The 18,615-nt window shown below is 32.9% G+C and overlaps 1 protein-coding gene and 1 pseudogene across 2 annotated transcripts in view; one reads left to right on the top strand and one right to left on the bottom strand.

The window, feature by feature from the left end:
• The window catches only part of LOC306664703 (deubiquitinase MYSM1-like), a gene marked incomplete at its 5' end in the record, with an annotated part of 42,729 nt that overhangs the window by 13,012 nt on the left and 11,102 nt on the right, over positions 1-18,615 (top strand). The window contains 13 exon segments of the mRNA XM_079145740.1: positions 1,778-1,910; positions 1,913-2,311; positions 2,314-2,527; positions 5,536-5,542; positions 5,548-5,665; positions 6,890-6,993; positions 8,263-8,340; positions 12,441-12,529; positions 15,266-15,320; positions 15,658-15,708; positions 16,403-16,477; positions 17,073-17,261; positions 17,927-18,059. Coding sequence (XP_079001866.1) covers positions 1,778-1,910; positions 1,913-2,311; positions 2,314-2,527; positions 5,536-5,542; positions 5,548-5,665; positions 6,890-6,993; positions 8,263-8,340; positions 12,441-12,529; positions 15,266-15,320; positions 15,658-15,708; positions 16,403-16,477; positions 17,073-17,261; positions 17,927-18,059 — 1,645 coding nt within the window.
• Positions 10,495-12,211, bottom strand: LOC306638765 (S-adenosylmethionine decarboxylase proenzyme-like; annotated as a pseudogene). Its single transcript has one exon. The product of its transcript is annotated as an S-adenosylmethionine decarboxylase proenzyme-like (transcript).

Here is an 18,615-nt window from a genome sequence, read left to right as displayed (position 1 = left end):
TATTTTTTCAAGTGTTGCTATTGAATAGTATTTAGATATTATACTACTTAATTTCCTATAGTTGAGGGACAAAATATTAACTACTCAAAAACATTCTATAAAGCAAATTATATTCCTAAGAGAAAAACTTAGAGGTCTTATTTTCCTCTAAACAGTATCTTTTCTTTTTTAAGCATTTGTATTACATAGACTTTTAACTATTATTACAGGTTAGGGGACATAAATGCTAACATGATTCTGAAATCTGTTTAATAGTAATGAAGTTTTTATAATTCTTATGGAGAATTTTCTGAAAACTTTAATAAATTATATTCAGAAAGATATAGTTAGAATTCCTTAATCTTTCAAGTAATGTGTGCTGTATTCAGCTATTTAGTTTGACACTTAGAATTTTTGAACATGTGGTGCTTGAGCTATGCAAGTATAAAAACTTGGAACTGTCTTAAGTGAAATTTGATGTTTTCTTTTAATGTAACTAATGTGTTCTACCTTGTATACAAGATTTGTCAGTGTTAGCTGGGAATAGGTAGTAAGTAATGGAATGGATTCATTATATAGTAATTACCTGCTTCCTCTTTCAGCCTAACCAAAGCAATTTGAAGTAAGTAGTTCATCAACTTTGAGGTAATAAGGAACAGAATAAAAGCTTAACTTGATTATTCTTACACCATGCTTCTCAAACTAGAAAATGTGGTGTATGTTGTAGTATAAGTTGTACTTACAATTGTGGCGTGGAAGTATACGTTTATATTACAACAGACATTAGAATTTTATGAACTCTAATGCAAAATTTCATCTGAAATTTTGAGATTAAAAACAGGAGGCTGGAGGCTAGGAATCAAGTTGTAAAGTTCAGTCTAGCATGCATGAGGTCCTACGTTTGATCGCCAGAATTGCAAAACAAACAGAAAACCCCAAAATATAGGCTGCAAATAATAAGAAGATTGTTAATGGTATTTGAGGTCATGTATCCAAATCTCTTCTTCCCCCTGCTACCCTTTTGTTCTCTACATAGTAAGCCAGTTAACTTTAAATACAGGATCCTGGGATTCTTTTGTGGAGCTATAAATAATCTCTTGCTTAGAACTATCATAGCTCTTTGATATGTTAGTCATTTATAGGATTTTTAAAAAAATATATAAATTTATATTTCACTTCATATTTACTCATTGACTCTCATCCTTTTCTTATGTTATCAGGTATTAGCAGGTATAGAAGATAATATCATGGCTTAACATAAACTCTAATGTTGAAGCTGCATTAAGTTAACTTGCAAAAAAATAGGTTTCTGTAGTTAAATGAAAGATAGATTTAATTTATTGAGTGAAAATATGTGATATAAATTCCCAATAAAGGATTATTTTAACATTGTAAGAAATGATTAGCAGAGATTATCAGATATTTTTGAAAATAAGCTTTTATAAATAATTTTTACTATCTTACAGAACACCTTAATGTGAAAGTTATTGGTTTTTTTCCTCTGGTTAGTCCAAACCAGATACCTATTTTAAACTTAATATGGGAAAATAAATAAGTGGTAGTTCTATATAGATCATGATTATTTTAAAAGTACCAGATGATGAGTTGTATATGGGAATTTAAAATGGTGATGTTTTATATTTAAAAAGCAACTTTAAACCCATTAAGGAGAAGCACAGGGAAGGTCTAATGTACCATTAACATGTATGAAGTTTAATAATATTATATCTTATTTATTGTATCAGTTGATTAAATTTTAAAACCTTAATATGAGTGTCTTACTCTGATTTTTAATAAGGTAAAGTGGAGTCCGGAGAAAGAACCACCAAATCAGAAGAGCAGCAGTGATCATCAGGTTAAAACTGAAGATAAAGGGACAAAGGCATGGACACAGTCCTTTTTAAGGGGACGTGCTGATCCCAACCTGAATGCTGTAAAATTGAAAAGTTATCTGATGACGAAGAAGTAGACATCACAGATGAGTTGGATGAGTGGGCTTCTCAGACATCACATAAGAATTGTAGCAGTGGTACCTCATTAGACATTCCTAATAATAAAACACATGAATTCAGTCAAGAAGTCAGAAGCCAGGAAGTTCCCTTTTGTCATTCTTCCAGGGAATATCTTCAGAATAGAAAACAAGAAGAGATGAAAACACTTTCAAGCTCAGAAATTACATTGTGGACCAAAAAACAGAGCAACATTGACAATAACTCAGTTGACATAAATGATCAGAAATGCAATGAACTGATTAAAAATTGTGACAAGCAAGGTGGAAATGGAATAGATGATGCCAGGCAGTGTGCTTTTCCAGAGCCTTGTGAAATTCAGAAAGATTTAGTAATAATGATACGCTTTTTCATTCTTGCCAAATGGCAGAGGAAAACCATGAGGAAGAAGAGCTTAAGCCACCAGAACAAGAAGTAGAAATAGATAGAAATGTCATACAGGAAGAAGAAAAACAAGCAATTCCTGAGTTTTTGAGGGGCGCCAAGCTAAAAACACCAGAACGCTATTTGAAAATTAGAAATTACATTTTGGATCAGTGGTAAGAATTACATTTTAGATGCTGCTTTGAAAACCTGATACTCTGTGAAGTATTTTAGTTAGACCTATGTAGAATTGAAAATTGTGCTAGTGATCCAAAAGTTTTCACATGTGTTATCATTTCAGGAGGCAAGACTGAATATTTCTCATAGTGAATCTTTTTAAAAGCATTGCTAAACACTGTAACCTATGGCTCTCATGACCCATCTATTCTTCATAGTGTTGGAGCCTGGAAAGAAAGGGACTGATGATTCCTTTAAGAAGCAACTTCTTGGTACAGTGTTGGAAGATGTACATAGAGAATTTCTTTCCAGAAATCTTATGTACCTTGAGTATAAAGAAGGAAAAATTAGATGACAGAGGAATATAGTGTCATTAAATGTAGCTAGATAGCATAAACTGTTCTCCTAAATAGCAGTCCTAAATGTTTCCAGCTTGAACTTGTGACATAAAAAGGTAAAGCTTTCTTCATCCACCTTCATTTTGGATACAGGAATTTTCTAACAACATATGGAGTTACCTTCTAAATTGTCAGTATATTTTAATTGAATTACTTAATGTGGAATAGGGAACAAGCCAAAATACTTATCATCTTATTAGCCTAAATACTGAAAACCTTTTTGAATTTTTGTTAGTGGCTTATCAGTTAAGTCATCACTAAATATTCAAAATTACTATTATTGTTTCAAGAACACTGAATTGTGTAGGGCCAGCTTCACAGAGAGCACCCCAATTAGGTTCCTTGGGTGGGGATTTGGCTGTGTCCCTTGTTTTTCTCTTCCATTTTATCAGGTTTTTCCATCCTATTGCAGTAATTTTCTGCTGTAACCTGGGAATGTTTTCAAAAGAAAACACATAACTTGAATCAGATAGCTTCATTTTACTCAGACAGTATTACATTTTTTGGCTTGTAAAGACAGACATATTCCAACAGGAGGATTTTTGTTCTTGTTCTTGCCTCATGATTATCTTCCATTGGTTAAAGTGTTAAAAGTACAACTTCTGGATAAGATTGCTATCATAGTAAAGAATACTTTGAAGAATAACTCCTGGCATTTATGTGGTGCTTTGCATTTTACAGAAAGCTTTCCTACATCATTTCATTTGATTTCATCAGAGTAATACTTTGAAACAGACAGATGGTATAATCTTACTTGATAGAGAACAATTCTGAGATCAGGAGAGCATTAAGGGGCTTGTCTTTGATTACATAACCAATCAGTGACTAGGAAAGATGTCAGTGCAAGTCTTAACTCTAAATCACTCTTTTTGTTATTCTACATTACCTAATTGACACTATTTTTTTAAGTGAATTTACTTATTGAATTATTTTTGTAGTATTAGGGATTGAATCCAGGGCTCCATACTAAGCAAGCATTCTACCACTGAGCTACATTTCTGCCCTTATATTTTAAAAGACCAATGAAATTAGTTTTCTGTTGGTCTCTACCTTTGTTTTTTGGAAGTAAGAGGATGGATAACCAAAATTGAAGGACTTCAGAACAATAATTACCTCAAATGTCTATACGAATGATCAATATATAATTAATATTAGTTTAATCAAATAGTTACTTTGAATTTTGGATTCTAAGTAAGGCAGAATAATTATGTAGATATATAAATGATATGACAATAGTTTGCTAAGTCATTTACCTTAGTTCTTGAAACCAATTTGGTAATGCTGTTTAAATATGGTAATTTAGCAGTACAGTGTGTAAGCTAAATGAATTGTTTTCAGCAGAACTGAAATTTTGGTTAGTGACTGGAGGTGGTGCTAAAAAAAAAAAAGGAAGACTTAATGTTTTCAAAATAAAAAGAAGTCTGTCAAATTTGTTTTAGATAAATCCTTTCCATAAAATAGATTTAATTGTCTCCCTCCCTGCTTACAGGATTTTTTATTAAAGCAGTAACCAATATAGTTACTGAATTTCTACCAAATGCCAGGCATTATATTTAAGTCCTCTGTAGTCCTCTTGACATCTTTGTCCTTATTTTGCATATGAGAACAATTAGGTTTACAAAGGACAAGGAACTTGTTTCCAGGTCCAACTAGGGGAAATGATTTCAGTGTCTGGAGTCTTGACTCACGATTGCACAGTTCCGGCTCAGAACCTGACCACTCTGTCTTAGATCTTGCTTTCCTCCAGCTCGTGGAGTATCTTGCTTTCTCATCTCAGTTCAGGTCTGCATAGGGAATGAGAGGCTTCTGACCACCCAGATATGTCTTTGCCTGTTACTCTTCATTCTCTTACCTTGGGTTTTATTTACTTTATAGACCTTAATGCAAATAAATACACAAATTTAAGATAAATTCTGTGAAGTTCAGGGAAGGGAGTGTTTGGAGTTTGGGGATTATCTTGATTCCTTGGAATCCCCTATAATATCGATTTCTGTTTCCACTGAGAGTAAGAATAATATACTTATTGCATTCATTATTAAAAATGAATATAAAAAAATAAATATAAGATAACTAATAATGAAGAGATCTAACAAAAAGGTGAAGTTAGTAAGTAATATGTTAAGTTAAAAATTGGAAAAGGTGTAGGGGAAGATATAACTCAGTAGTAGAATGTTTGCCTAGCATGTATGAGACTTTAGTTCGTTCTCTAGCACTGAAAAAAAAGGGGGATAGGGTTAATACTAAATCTTTTTAATATATTGTCAAAGTGCCCTTTTATTTAAAGATTTATACTTGAATTTGGATCAGTACATAAATAAGCTTCTAAATTAAAGGTCCTGGGTAACTGGAATCTATTGACTTTTTTATTGGGAAAAGAATAGTACTTGTAAAGCTCACATAGTACAGGTACCTGTAAATTATTGTATCATTTAAAGATTTTTAAAGATTTCAGAAAAAAGTGCACTTGGGTTATGTATTATATTTGCTATACACATTTATACATTGAGACGGGTAAAATTTTAAGATATTTCATATAATAAAGTTTTCCCCAGAAATCTTTTTTCATGTTTTTATTATCCAAAATAATTGTACTTCCATCTCTTAATTAGGGAGATATGCAACCGAAATACTTAAATAAGACCTCAGTACGTCCTGGCCTGAAGAACTGTGGGGATGTTAATTGTATTGGACGGATTCATACATACCTCGAGTTGATAGGAGCAATCAATTTTGGATGTGGTAAAAATAAAAACCCAACAACATCTTTTACTCAACATTTTTTTATCCTTATAGTACCCATTAATTTCCTATGATGATTAGAATTCAAGTAGATTTAAGTATATAGAATTCAAAGAGATAACATTATGGAATAGATAAATAATTAAGATTTTGCTGTAAAACAGATTTTTTGTTGATTAAACTGTGTTTCTTTTTGATCTACAATGAACACTGAAGGTATAATTTTAGAGGAAAAATAATATAATAGAAATATTTAAGAATGTTGTCCTTTGTCACACAAAAGTAAATAATTTTACGAAAAGTCTATTAATGGTTCACTAAATTTATACATACAGGTTGAGGCCAACATGGCTTAAAAAGTTAAAGACATTGGAAGCATTTCTATGCAGATATTCCAAAATCTGAAAAAAGTATGAAATCTAAAGTACTTCTGGCCTTGAGCATTTGGGATTAGGGTTATTCTACCTGTACTGCATTATGATAGTAATGATTAAATAAAGGAAATAATTTAAGAGCCTCAATCCTTAAATGTATTAAAAGTGCCAAATATTTTAATGGAAGAAAGTTCTTTTGCCCAGTTTTTTTTTTTTTTTTTTTTTAATATTTAAAGTTGAGGTATATGTGTATTTCAAAATGTATTCCATCCTTTCATTGAGCTGACACAACAAAACTTTCTGAAGAAAGCTTATAGCCACAGTTGCATAAGATAACTAGATTTTTAAAACCCATGGTTTATTTAAGAGGAGTATATCTGTTTTTATCTGTTGAAAGTGAGACAACTCACCAGAAAACTCATAGTAATTTTATTTCATTTTATATAGGCAGAGAATTTATAGTCTGGGGGCCTGTTTTCATTGCAGTAGCTCAGTTTGCCCCAAAGCCCTATATTTAGAAATCAGCTTTTCAGGAAAATGAAGACATTTTAGCTTCCTTAGCTATTAAAAGAAAAATGATCTGTATTAGACTGCCAAAGTGAGCAAAGTAAGTTCAGGAATCAAAAATTAAATAGATTACTGATTCCTAAATCTGTTTTACTGAAATTCCCTTTTAATAATTAGCATTACTTTTATCTGGGAACTACAGCATAGTACATACATCAAATGTATGATTATGGAATAAAAATCATAGGTGCTCAGCTAAAAAGTCTTTATAAATGTGTCTTCCTCTTTAACGAGTGAATTTCCCAAAATAATATATTGTTTTATCTTTCCTGAACTCCAATAGAACAGGCTGTATATAATAGACCACAACCAGTTGATAAAGTACGAATCAGAGACAGAAAAGATGCAGTAGAAGCATACCAGCTTGCCCAGCGTCTGCAGTCTATGGTAAACAACCATTTTTCTAAATAATTCCTCTACATTACTCCTTATCAGTTTAGTAAAGTATGCCTACTTCTCTAACTCTTAACAAATGGCCACTTAGTGGAAGCACATGTTTTCTCTTGCACTTTACCTTAGACATATATTTTTTTAGCTTCTGTTCAATTTCATGGTGATTTATGAGTCAAACTATAAAAGCCTTAAAATGCATTGATAAACATTATGCAAAACCATAATGTTTTGTTAAAGTGGTTTGGGACTGTTTAATTTTGATTTAGAAATGTGTCTTTTTAAAATTTCACAGTTCAGGGGGCTACTGATGTGACTCAGTAGTAGAGTACTTGCCTAGTATGCAGGAGACTATGGGCTCAATCCCTAGCACCACCAAAAACAATAACAAAAAACTACAGTTCAGTTCTATTTTTCTCTTTCATTTTGTTATTTTTGTGTCTTTAAAAATTCTTACCTTAAGAATCAGCTTTTTGAAATAACCTTTTTTTTTTTAATTCTTAGAATCAGTGAATTTTATAATATGTAAAAGTTTGTGAATCTTGATTTAAAAATAAGTTTTCCATAAAGTCTCCTATAAGACAGTAGGTAAAGTTGGTAATAGGTAAAATAATGGAAAAAAAAAAGTATTATTCAGTGCTATTTTTCTCAGTATTGAGGCTGCAAACTACTTTCTACCTAGGTTCATTCTTAAGATAGAATGTTTTTCTTTCTGGAAATATATGTCATACTGCCCTTTCATAGCTGATCCATCTTAAAGGTCTCAGTGTTGAGGTTTGAAAACTGGATATTAGTAATGTCAAATTCTGTAATTTTTCACTGTATTAACTTCATAGTCTCTTCTAAAGCTGCAATACAAAGGGAAGCCATTCCTGGGCGGTTCTTTCTGGTCTTAAAATATTTTCAATCCTAGGTTTTTAGCTTCTAAATGGTGAACGGAAATGAAAATTAAGAAATACAAGTAAAGTACAGAAAATCATCACTAATTTTTTTTTTTAAACAATGCCTCTGTCTCATCACTTAGCCCACACTCTCCTCACCTGCTGCCAGTGCTTTCACCTTTAGCTCACAATTACTGATGTATTTCTAAGTAGAGTACCAACTGAACATAAATAAAGTTTAGTGAGTCATTGGTGATCAGAGATCATAATATTTAAATTGATAAATGGAGTTTTGATATTTATTGTTTTGGTTTTGTGTATTAATGTGCAGTAATTTCTCCAAGTTAATCTGGTTACCTTTTGCTTTATTGTATTCTCATCATAGCGTACAAGGAGACGAAGGGTTCGAGATCCATGGGGAAACTGGTGTGATGCGAAGGACTTAGAAGGACAAACATTTGAGGTAATTTTGACCTTTTACATGGCTTATCCCTGAATACTTTTTGTCAATATACATTTGTATATTTTAATGTCATATGTATTACAATTGTTTCATGTGTTTACACATAGACATCTTTAGTCACATGTTAATTTGTTTGTCTAGAAGTTTTCAGGAAGCCACAAAAATGGAAAGCTTTGTTTGTGCAGTTAGTTAGGAGTTTTGACTTATTTTTAGCACTTCGGTTCTCTCTCTGTACATGTCTTGTTTCTAGCTCAAAAATATATGCCAAGCCAAAGAGTTGGTATGCCTATTTCATTAAATACTTATTGAATGATGTTCTGATTTAAAATGTTAAAATGTTGTTCTAAACGTTACACATTGAAATACAAATATTGAAATGTTTTTCTAATAATTCTTAAATGAAAATGCAGGCAATGAATGTGTTTGTGTGTACACACATGCACACACCTGTTCTAAATATATACTTTGTTGTAAATAGCCAGTACAATAGAATGGAAGGAATGCACGAATGTGTTTTCAATGGCTCTTACCTTGAGCAACTATTTAACCTCACTAAATCTTGTGTTTTTTTAATTTATGATACTTGATTAAAAGTACTTCCCTGAAAGGATTTTTTGTAAGAAATACATGAGATGAAATATATAAAGGTCTTACTGTTAGGTACTCACTAAGACGACATGCATAAGGTACTAGATAAATGTTGTCCCTTTCCATTTCCTGCCCCCAACCTTAGCACTTGAACACTCTTATAGGCATAATAATAAGTAATACATGGTTTCTTACCATAAGGAACTTATATTTCTGTTAGGAAAGACAAAACCTATGCCAAATTCCATAGGGTTGGTCCAAAAATTTTAAGGCCCACAAACATGACCAGTCTACTGGGATACTGCTCCAAAACAAAATCCACCTTGGTCCTCACAGAGAAGTCAAAGCATTAGGTGCTGTGCTCAATACAGAATCAAACAGATCAAGGTGATTGAAAGCTTCCTCAATGAAACATTCCATCATCAGCATGCTTGAGATGTAAGTCAAACAGTGTTCCAACCACTTGATTTCAAACCAAGTAGATTTTATGTTTAGTAACACTGAAAAATGTGTTTTGTTTATAATTACGGAAGGAACAAAGCTTCACTGCATCAATCCAGAAATTATCAAGAAATATTTGAAGTTCAAGAGACACAAAATGTGGTCACTTTTGCTGTTCTCTCAGTTGCTTAACTACCACAGTATTCGCAAATAAAGCTAAAAAGATCGCAACTCTTGAAAGCCTATATTGTCATTTCCCACTGAATATTTGTAGAATTTTAATGCTTTTTAAATCTATCCATACATTCTGCTACATAATAATATATGAATAACCTGGACAGTTTTCCTTCTGGGCAGTCATTCATTTGATCCTGTGAATACCTTGGTGGAAGGAAGATGATAATAGGAATATATGAAGTCTGAACATGTATGTATCACTGAATCACAGAATTTCTCAAGTCTTAAAGTGGACAACCACTGATTCTGCTTTGAACCAAAATTTACAGTACACTATTAAAGGAAATTAGTGGCAATGGCTACTAAAAGTAAAAGTTAAAGTGGACGATCCAAGCTGACAGGTCTTAATGAATCTAGGACAATCTATATGCTAAATCTCCCTACTTATCTACTTAGTGATAAAAATCCTTTTATACCACTATTTAGCAAGTTAGTAAATACAGGGTACTCCATTAGAAGCTAATCTTATTTATTAAAGAGCACAGCATAGCTTAGGGTATACAAGTCAGTCAGCACACACTAATCTCAATCTATAACTATGTGTCCTCCCTGCCAGTAAACATTGGAGATGCTTAAAATTCTTTTGTGGGAAGCATTTAATTTTGTCATTTACCTTCCAAAAGAGCCCTTGCCAATAAAAAGGAGGCCAAATTAATATGCCCTTAAAAGAAAATTAAGCCCAGAGACTTTTCCCCATTTCCCCATAAGATTAGCATATAAAACCACAGTATAAGTGTATTGCTTCATTTATGGAACTGGAGGGGAAGACACCAGGTTGAGGGAAAAAAAAATCAAAGGACTACAAACACAGAAATAATTACTAAAATAATAATATACAAAATGAGTAATTGGTATCATTTTCTGAAGGACTTGTAAAAGAAAATTTAATTGCTATTGCAAAAAAGCATTATATGAAGTAGAAACTGGTTTCAATAACAGAAGAGAATATGTTCTAGAAAGTGAAAGAACTGAATATAAAATTCTGGCAGCAGTTTTATAGAACAGTTCCAGATGGTTATGCTGATGCCAACACCTAATGAGGATGAAGTCCTTGTCTGTGGGAAGTTTTGGACAGTACCTGCAGCAATAATACACTGTGCATAAACCAAATTGAGTGTTTTCACAAGTGTTGTAAAGTTTCATATAGTAAGAGTTTTTTTCTACATGCACTTCAGTTTGACAGCAAGAGTGGAATAGAATACCTAAACACAGAAGAGAGCATTCACACAAGATATCTGACTCCTTTATATAATAATGCATACACTTCACAATGATTACACTATCATTATATCTAGGGCTTTCTGTAGCTACAGGGTGGTGGTTATGGAAAGCATGGCTCCCAGTATCAAAATCTAGAAAACAGGCACCATCTTCTATGTGTGTTCTTTTTTGTGTGTTTTTTTCTTCATTTTCCTTAATAATATCAACTCTGCTGTTGCTGTTGTCTCTTGGCAAAACTGGTAAAAACAAAATTGTAATCATTGAACATAGCACTCTGAGAATCAAGATGTTTAAAACTTTCAATCTTCTGGGGTGAAGAAAGTACTGTGTGACATTTAGAACTCTGATTAACGAACAAGGTGGTCACAGATTTTCCTGGTTTGAATACTTCCACAACTTTGTTGATCAGGTCATCATAAGAGATCTGACTTAAGTTTGTTTCAAAGCTAACATAAGAAAATTCTGGTTATGGAGTGATATGAATACTCAGTAAATTCCATCTGATTTTTATTCCATTCATTTAATACTCAAAAGGATTGAACGATGTGGCATCAATGACAGAACCTGGTATCAGGTTACAAGTTCCACTCTGATGAGTGACATCCTTCATCTTTCATCTTTCATATAGAACTGGTCCATAACTGTTGGGTCAAGTTCACTCATTAAAATTTCCAGGGTTTGAGCTGGTTGACTTATTACCTGACTTTCTGGGAAATTCAGTCTTCTAGTACCAATAGTCAGAATTTGTACATCCCATACAATATGCTGCTCCATTTGGAAAAATGCATTAAGAAATCGTTTCTTCCTGGAAATTCTGGTGTGGGTATCCTTGATGAGAAGGCTTCATGAAATTCTTAAGAGAATAAAAGAAGCTTTGAATTGAGTCAGACCCACTCTAAGCCCTAGCAAGCTTCAACAGGGGAACCAGTGCTTTCAGCAAGAGGGTGGTGCCTCAGGTATTCAAAATGAAAAATCTCTTGGAGATAATAATGCTGCTCTTCCTGAGTACATAAACATCCTACTTGTCAGTTTTTGTCACACTTAAGATTGAGCATTGCACATCCTTCAAAAGTACATCCCACTCAGATCTTGGGATAGTGTGAAGATCCCCAGACCCTTGGTTTGTGTCGTTTGCTGCCTGGAGAAGCAAACCTCCAACAGCTTCTCAGTCCCTTCGAAAAAAATGTGCAGCTTCCATTACTGTGAGACTGTGAACAACCATCCACCACAGAAAATCAACTAAATTAAATCTTTTCTCCTGCTGCTGCCACTTCTGCAGATTGTTCCAAATTGTTACTAAAATTCAGGTTCCTTTTTTTTTTTTTAATTTGTTGTAATTTTATGTTACATTTTTTTAAAAAAGGATTAATAAAAATTTCCCAGCTTTGTGGGGGGGGGGCAAAAGTTGAACGTTGCGTCTGTTGGAAATAGAGGCAGTTACAGTTCAGTCTCTTGTAGTATGCTGCTTTCCCATTACAGAGAATAGAGTGAGTGCTAGCTAATGTCACTGGCCATACTGTATAAGCTTGAATTTGGTTTTAAAGGACCTTGTTTTGTTACTTCTCCATCTGTGTAGTTGGTGGAATATGATAACAACTGGTGTTTTGTTTTAGCATCTCTCTGCTGAAGAGTTGGCAAAAAGAAGAGAAGAGGAAAAGGGCAAACCTGTTAAATCTTCAAAAGTGTCAAGATCAACAAAAAGGTACAGTATTATGTAATTGTAATTGTTTTAACCTACCACACAGAAAATGTATGGGCAAATGTCTAATACCCGCATTATGCTATTCACTAAGATTGATCAGTTAAAAGATTTTTAATTAAAAGAATCATAAAATTTTAGAATTTTTTTTCCACTGATAATCAAATTTTTTAACCTTCAGGTTGAGTGAACATAGGATCCAACACATGTTACAAAAGGACCTTGTTTTTGACATGCGGTCTTTCAACTCCTCCAGAAATGGTCAAGTAACCTCAGGAAGTGACTAGTTCTCTCAAAATACACATGAACTGGCTGGGTGCAGTAGTGCATGCCTGTAATCCCAGTAGCTCAGAAGGCTGAGTCAGGAAGATCTCAAGTTCAGAACCAGACTTAGTAACTTAGCAAGGCCATAAGCAATTCAGCAAGAACCTGTCTCAAAATAAAAAGTAAAAAAGGCCAGGGATGTGGTTTAGTGGTTAAGTGCCCCGGGGTTCAATCTTCATATATATATATATATATATATATATATATATATATACACACACATACATATATAGAGAGACTAATTAGTAAAATTTAAGGGTCTCCAAGTAAGTTAAATGCCTTGATTTTCTAGAAGACCTCTCACTTCCTACAGATTCCTCACTGAATAAACCATAGTTTCATCACTGTCCCTTTTAAAACAAGATATCCAGGAATGCTACTAGGTTATTTTCTTGGAAGTTATATGCCCTTGGGTAGACCTCATCTCCTCATTTATGAAGTAATAATTAATAGCTAACAGGGTTAGTGTTTTAAGCTGTTCACATATATTAAACCATTTAATCCTTATAATAACCTCTGCAATAGTTAATATTATCACTCTCATATTACAAATCAACAACTGAGAGACAAAGGACAATTTAGTAACTTGCTGATGCTTAGTGTTGGAGCTGGATTTAAGCCCAGACAGTAAGGCTTAAAAATCCATATTCCTGGGGCTGGGACTGTGGCTCAGTGGCAGGGCACTCACCTAGCCTAGCACATGTGAGGCACTGGGTTTGATCCTCAGCACCACATAAAAATAAATAAATACAGGTATTGTGTCCATCTACAACTAAAAAAAAAAAAATTAAAAAAAAAGAATCCATATTTCTAGTAATATATAATTCACTACATTATATATTGCTTTTGTGAAGTAGAAATTAAAACTTAACTGTTAAGAACATATATTAGGCTACGTAAAAAAGATACAGTCATCTGTAAGCCAGGCGTCTTCACTGAGTTTCAAACATTTGATTTTCTGAATCTATGAAACTTAAGGCTTATTTTGATTTTCAAGTCATTCCAGTGTGTCAGGACTTTTTCAAATTCAGATCTACTTTTCACATTTTAGTCTTTGTGCCACTGAATCATCAACATTTCAATAAGTTTGCCTTTTCTGGTGTTAATTGCCACATAAAATGTTTAAATGGAATACAAATAAATGTCAGACATCATTGTTCAGTCAGATACATCTATTACCATAATTAACCCGTATTTCTTCATCTTATTCAGAAAAGTAATGATAGCATGTGTCTTGCTTAAATTTGGATAAAATAATTTGAACCTTTATGTAGTCTGCTGGTTTCTACCCAGTTATTCCTATCAGACACATCAATGAAAAATCTCTTTATCATGACTTCAGTTTTCCTAAACCCATTAATTTACCCCTTCATGCAGTAAAGCCTCACAAATCAGCTGTTTAAAAATCATTTCTAGAGTTTTCCCAGTAGTCAGCATCTAATTCTCAATTCTGATGTCTGCTTTCTAATATTTTAGCCCAATGCCAATCTATAGTCCTCTAATCATCAAGAAGCATTGACAGAGGCTCCATATTCAAGGTTCTTAAGTGTTCTGGGACATTCTTCCTCTGTTCTTTTTATTTTTCTCATCTGTCTTGTCCTTGAGTTCCTTTTTATTCAGTTAATTTAAAGTTCTTATTTACTCAACATATATTTTTTAATGCCTTCTGTGTTTCAGGCACTGTCCTAGGCCCTTGGGATACAGTATTAAGCAATATACAATGTCCTTTTGATACTAATAGTCTCTTTGGTAGAATGGAAACATAATAGTCTAAATCTTTTTCATCTTGAACATCTTTCTTTCTGTGAGCATAGCCTAAAATAACCTTGTAATGTGTTCAGTTTTTTTCTCAAACCTCAAATTTTTTACTGGTCAACGTAGTTTTGACACGTCCTTCAGGTTTACACATGGCTTTTTATTTAGATTTGCTTAGGTTCCCCCTTTTAATCTCTTTATATGATAAAATAAGAGCTTATTGTAGAACTTCCTATGTACGTTAATTTCTTTAACAGAACTATTTGTTACTCATTTATTTTAAAAATATTCTTTGAATTTGCTCTGTGGCAGGCACACTGTACTGACAGAAGTGTTTTTGAGAAACATCCACAAACTTTGATGTCTTAACGTCAGGAAATTAGTTACCTTTCATGGAACTTTTAAAAATTCTGCTTTCAGTATAGGAAACATTTTTGACCGTTTATCTTGTTCTCTTTGGGTATTAGAAAATTAAGTTGCTTATGATTTCTTTAAAAAGGGTTGTATGGAATGTCCTAAGAAATTTTTTCTAGTTTAATATTTTTCTCAGACAATTCGAGTTTAGATTATTGATATACATTTTCAAATTTGTAAATAATTTTATAATTTTCCTAATCTTATTGAGATTACATTAAAAATGAATATTTTTTTTCTTTTCAGCTCATTTGATCCCTTCCAGCTGATACCTTGTAATTTTTTCAGTGAAGAAAAGCAGGTACTATTTATATATCATTGACTAACCATAGGTAATGCCCCTGTCTGACAAGAAATGTTTTTTCTTATTCTGTATATACAAGGAATATGTATATAAAAGATCAGACAAGGTGAGATATATTAAGGTCAGATGATTGGTACAGATGGAAAATGAGAGGAAATATCTTCCTGCTGGAGTTTTGTAGGGTAATTTTCTTAAAAAGTCTAGCTTGCATTGAGCTTTGATTAGTGGTGAGAATTTGGTGGGAGAGGTAAAGGAGAAAAGGGTGGACATTTGAGTTGGGGAGAACACAGTCTCTTATTTTTATGCTCCCCCCCTTTTTTTTTTTATATTTCAGGAGCCATTTCAGGTGAAAGTGGCTTCAGAAGCACTTTTAATAATGGATTTGGTAAGGATAATCTATTGTCTTGACTTATTCTGATTTCTGTTCTTGTTGTATTTTTATTGCAGGCATAAGAGAGAGTATGGAAGACGTGTATTTTGGATCTTAACTATCCTCTTTTAAGACAAGGAATCTAAAAATAAGTCTTTTCTTTTGAAGAAAAGCCAGACAATTGCATGTTTCCCTATTTTAGAGAAAAATAAATTAATGTGAGTTTTGCAGACTGTTTGCCATCATTAACCCTATTTTCATTTCCTAATATCTCATGTCTGCTGCCTTTTGGATTACTGAAACAAAGCACAACTTCTGTAATTTGGAGGTTCCTTGTTTGCACTAAACTACCAATACCTCTAACAGTTGTGTAAGTTTGTGGTGTTTTTCTATAGAAGGACCCAGAGTAAATTTTACTTTGTATCCTTGTAATGCTTTTCTTGAATAGGGAGAACAAATAATGTCTTCATTTTTAAGTGAAAAAGTGGCATCTTGGGATGTTAAATTGTTTGCTTCAAAACTTCTCAGTCAGCAGTGAAGAGCGAGCTGAAATCTCTGCTGGGCCTCACATCTAGTTAACCTGTGTGAACCTTATTTTAGAAAAGCATAGTAATACTTACAAGTGACTATCCTGTAATAGTGAGTTTAATTCTGATTTTCATCAAATGGTTTGTGCGTTTGAACTAAGTCTATGTTGTATTTCTTTTAGCATGCTCATGTTTCTATGGCAGAAGTAATTGGTCTGTTAGGAGGAAGATACTCAGAAGTTGATAAGATAGTTGAAGTAAGTTCTTTCTTTTTAAAAAAAAAAGTTCTGTCATGTGCAACTAATTAGATCAAATTTTTAAAAATTTCAAGTGTTTTAATTACTATTTAATCTTGCTGCCACACTAAATATTTTTATGGAGTATTTATCTTAAAATAGACTTTCCTTATTGTATTGTGAGATTATGCAAATGTAGAAGTTATTTATTCCCAGAAGTGACTTACAGTTCATATAATGAGCTCCTGTTTGTTTTTTTCATCAAGAAAGAGTACTGCCAAACCTTGGCCTCTCACTACCTTTATCAATAAAAAGCTATAACTTTTAAGAGGCCAAAAATATGTATTGATACTTTTAGTTCAAAGTCAATATATATTATTCTGTTGCATATCAAGTTGAAATTGTTATTATAAATAACAGGCACTGTTGAAAGAATACCTTTGCACAGGTATTATATGGTGTGATCCTGAAAACTAGTCGTTATCATGATCTTGTTACAATAGAAAAATGCATGGTAAGTTTGTAGTGTACAATCACACTTTGGGAGTGTAATTCATTTGCAAGTAATAGAATTAAGATGATTTCAGTAAATCATATGAAGCTCAATCTTTTATAGGTCTGTGCAGCAGAACCATGTAACAGTCTGAGTACAGGACTGCAATGTGAGATGGATCCTGTATCACAAACACAGGCCTCAGAAACCTTGGCTGTAAGAGGTTACAGTGTTATTGGGTGGTATCATTCTCATCCTGCATTTGATCCTAATCCTTCCTTACGAGATATTGACACACAAGCCAAATACCAGGTGTGTTTATAGGTATTGTATATTTGTCTGCTGTACATGATTACACATCCCCCATTGTTTTTTATTTAAATAAATATATTGTTTTTATAGTCTTTACATCTGGGATTTTGAAGTAACTTGGATTTTTTTTCTCTGATTGTTAGAGTAATACTTGTTCGTATAAGCATTTGGAAAGTCAGCAGTTTTCTTTAGTATAGACAAGACACAAAAGTAACACTGATATTCCCAGAGCCTTCTAAAAACAATAGGAAAAAAGTAGAAACATTCATATAATTTACCCATCTGAAGAAAACAAGTTTTTTTTTGTTTTTTTTTTCTGTAATTTTATGTTTGTTGTATGAGTGTTTTAGCTGTGGACAGTTATTTGTAGATTGTAGTTGAAAAATACTCATTATAATTAGTAAACATATTAATGGCCAATGTAAATTTTTGTAGGCTATGTGATTTTTTTTTAAAAAAGGGTCATTTCAGATTGGGTTCAACACATTTTAGCCTAAAAATTTTACAGTGTGAAATGAATACATATAGAATTTCATTTAGTCGATGTTTGGATATGAGGTTCGTAATATACCTTTTTGTTTCCTTCCCCCCATTAGATGTTAGTGTGGATAAATACTGACTTTTTAAAATTTATGTAGTTGAAACTAATTTTACTTTTTTTATAGAGTTACTTCTCCAGAGGAGGTGCAAAGTTCATTGGGATGATTATTAGTCCCTATAATCGAAATAATCCTTTACCATATTCCCAGATTACCTGCCTGGTTATAAGTGAGGAAATTAGTCCAGATGGCTCATATCGTAAGTTTTCAACAATAACAGCTTCCTACTATTTCTGTTCTCATTTCTTTGAATTCTGCAAATCAAAGAATTTACAGCTATGCAAAACTATCTTATGGAAAATTTGTCCATTAACTAGGGAATCACTGTTTTTGTCCCATCTAGTGTAACCACTTTCTTCTTTATATAATAGCCCCTTGTGTTACCATGACAACTGGGTACAAGGTTTAAAATGTGGAGAAAAGTTATGGGCAAGCAGTATATGTGGTAGGAGAATGCTATATATGCTGGAGAAACTGCAATCAATAAAACAGACAAAGTCCCTGATCTCATGAAAGTATGTTTATAAATGCGGACTGGCTTTCTCTGTATCGGAAATGGAAAAGGGGTAAAAAAACCCTCGCTCTCCATCATCTTGTAGTGATAAAGGTTTACCAATGACTAACTCTTTTAATATCTTTTAATTCCCATTCTGTCTCATGAAAGAATTTTGTTGGCTTATCCCATCAGACATCTAGTTTCCTCTGGATTTTATGTCTACTTGTGATCTAGCCATCCTTAGCTGGATAGGGAATTA

This window comes from Sciurus vulgaris (genome assembly GCF_902686455.1).
Source record: "Sciurus vulgaris genome assembly, chromosome: 1".
Taxonomy (NCBI): domain Eukaryota; kingdom Metazoa; phylum Chordata; class Mammalia; order Rodentia; family Sciuridae; genus Sciurus; species Sciurus vulgaris.
Note: the sequence above shows the minus strand (reverse complement) of the source record. Positions and strands in the feature narration are given on the sequence as shown.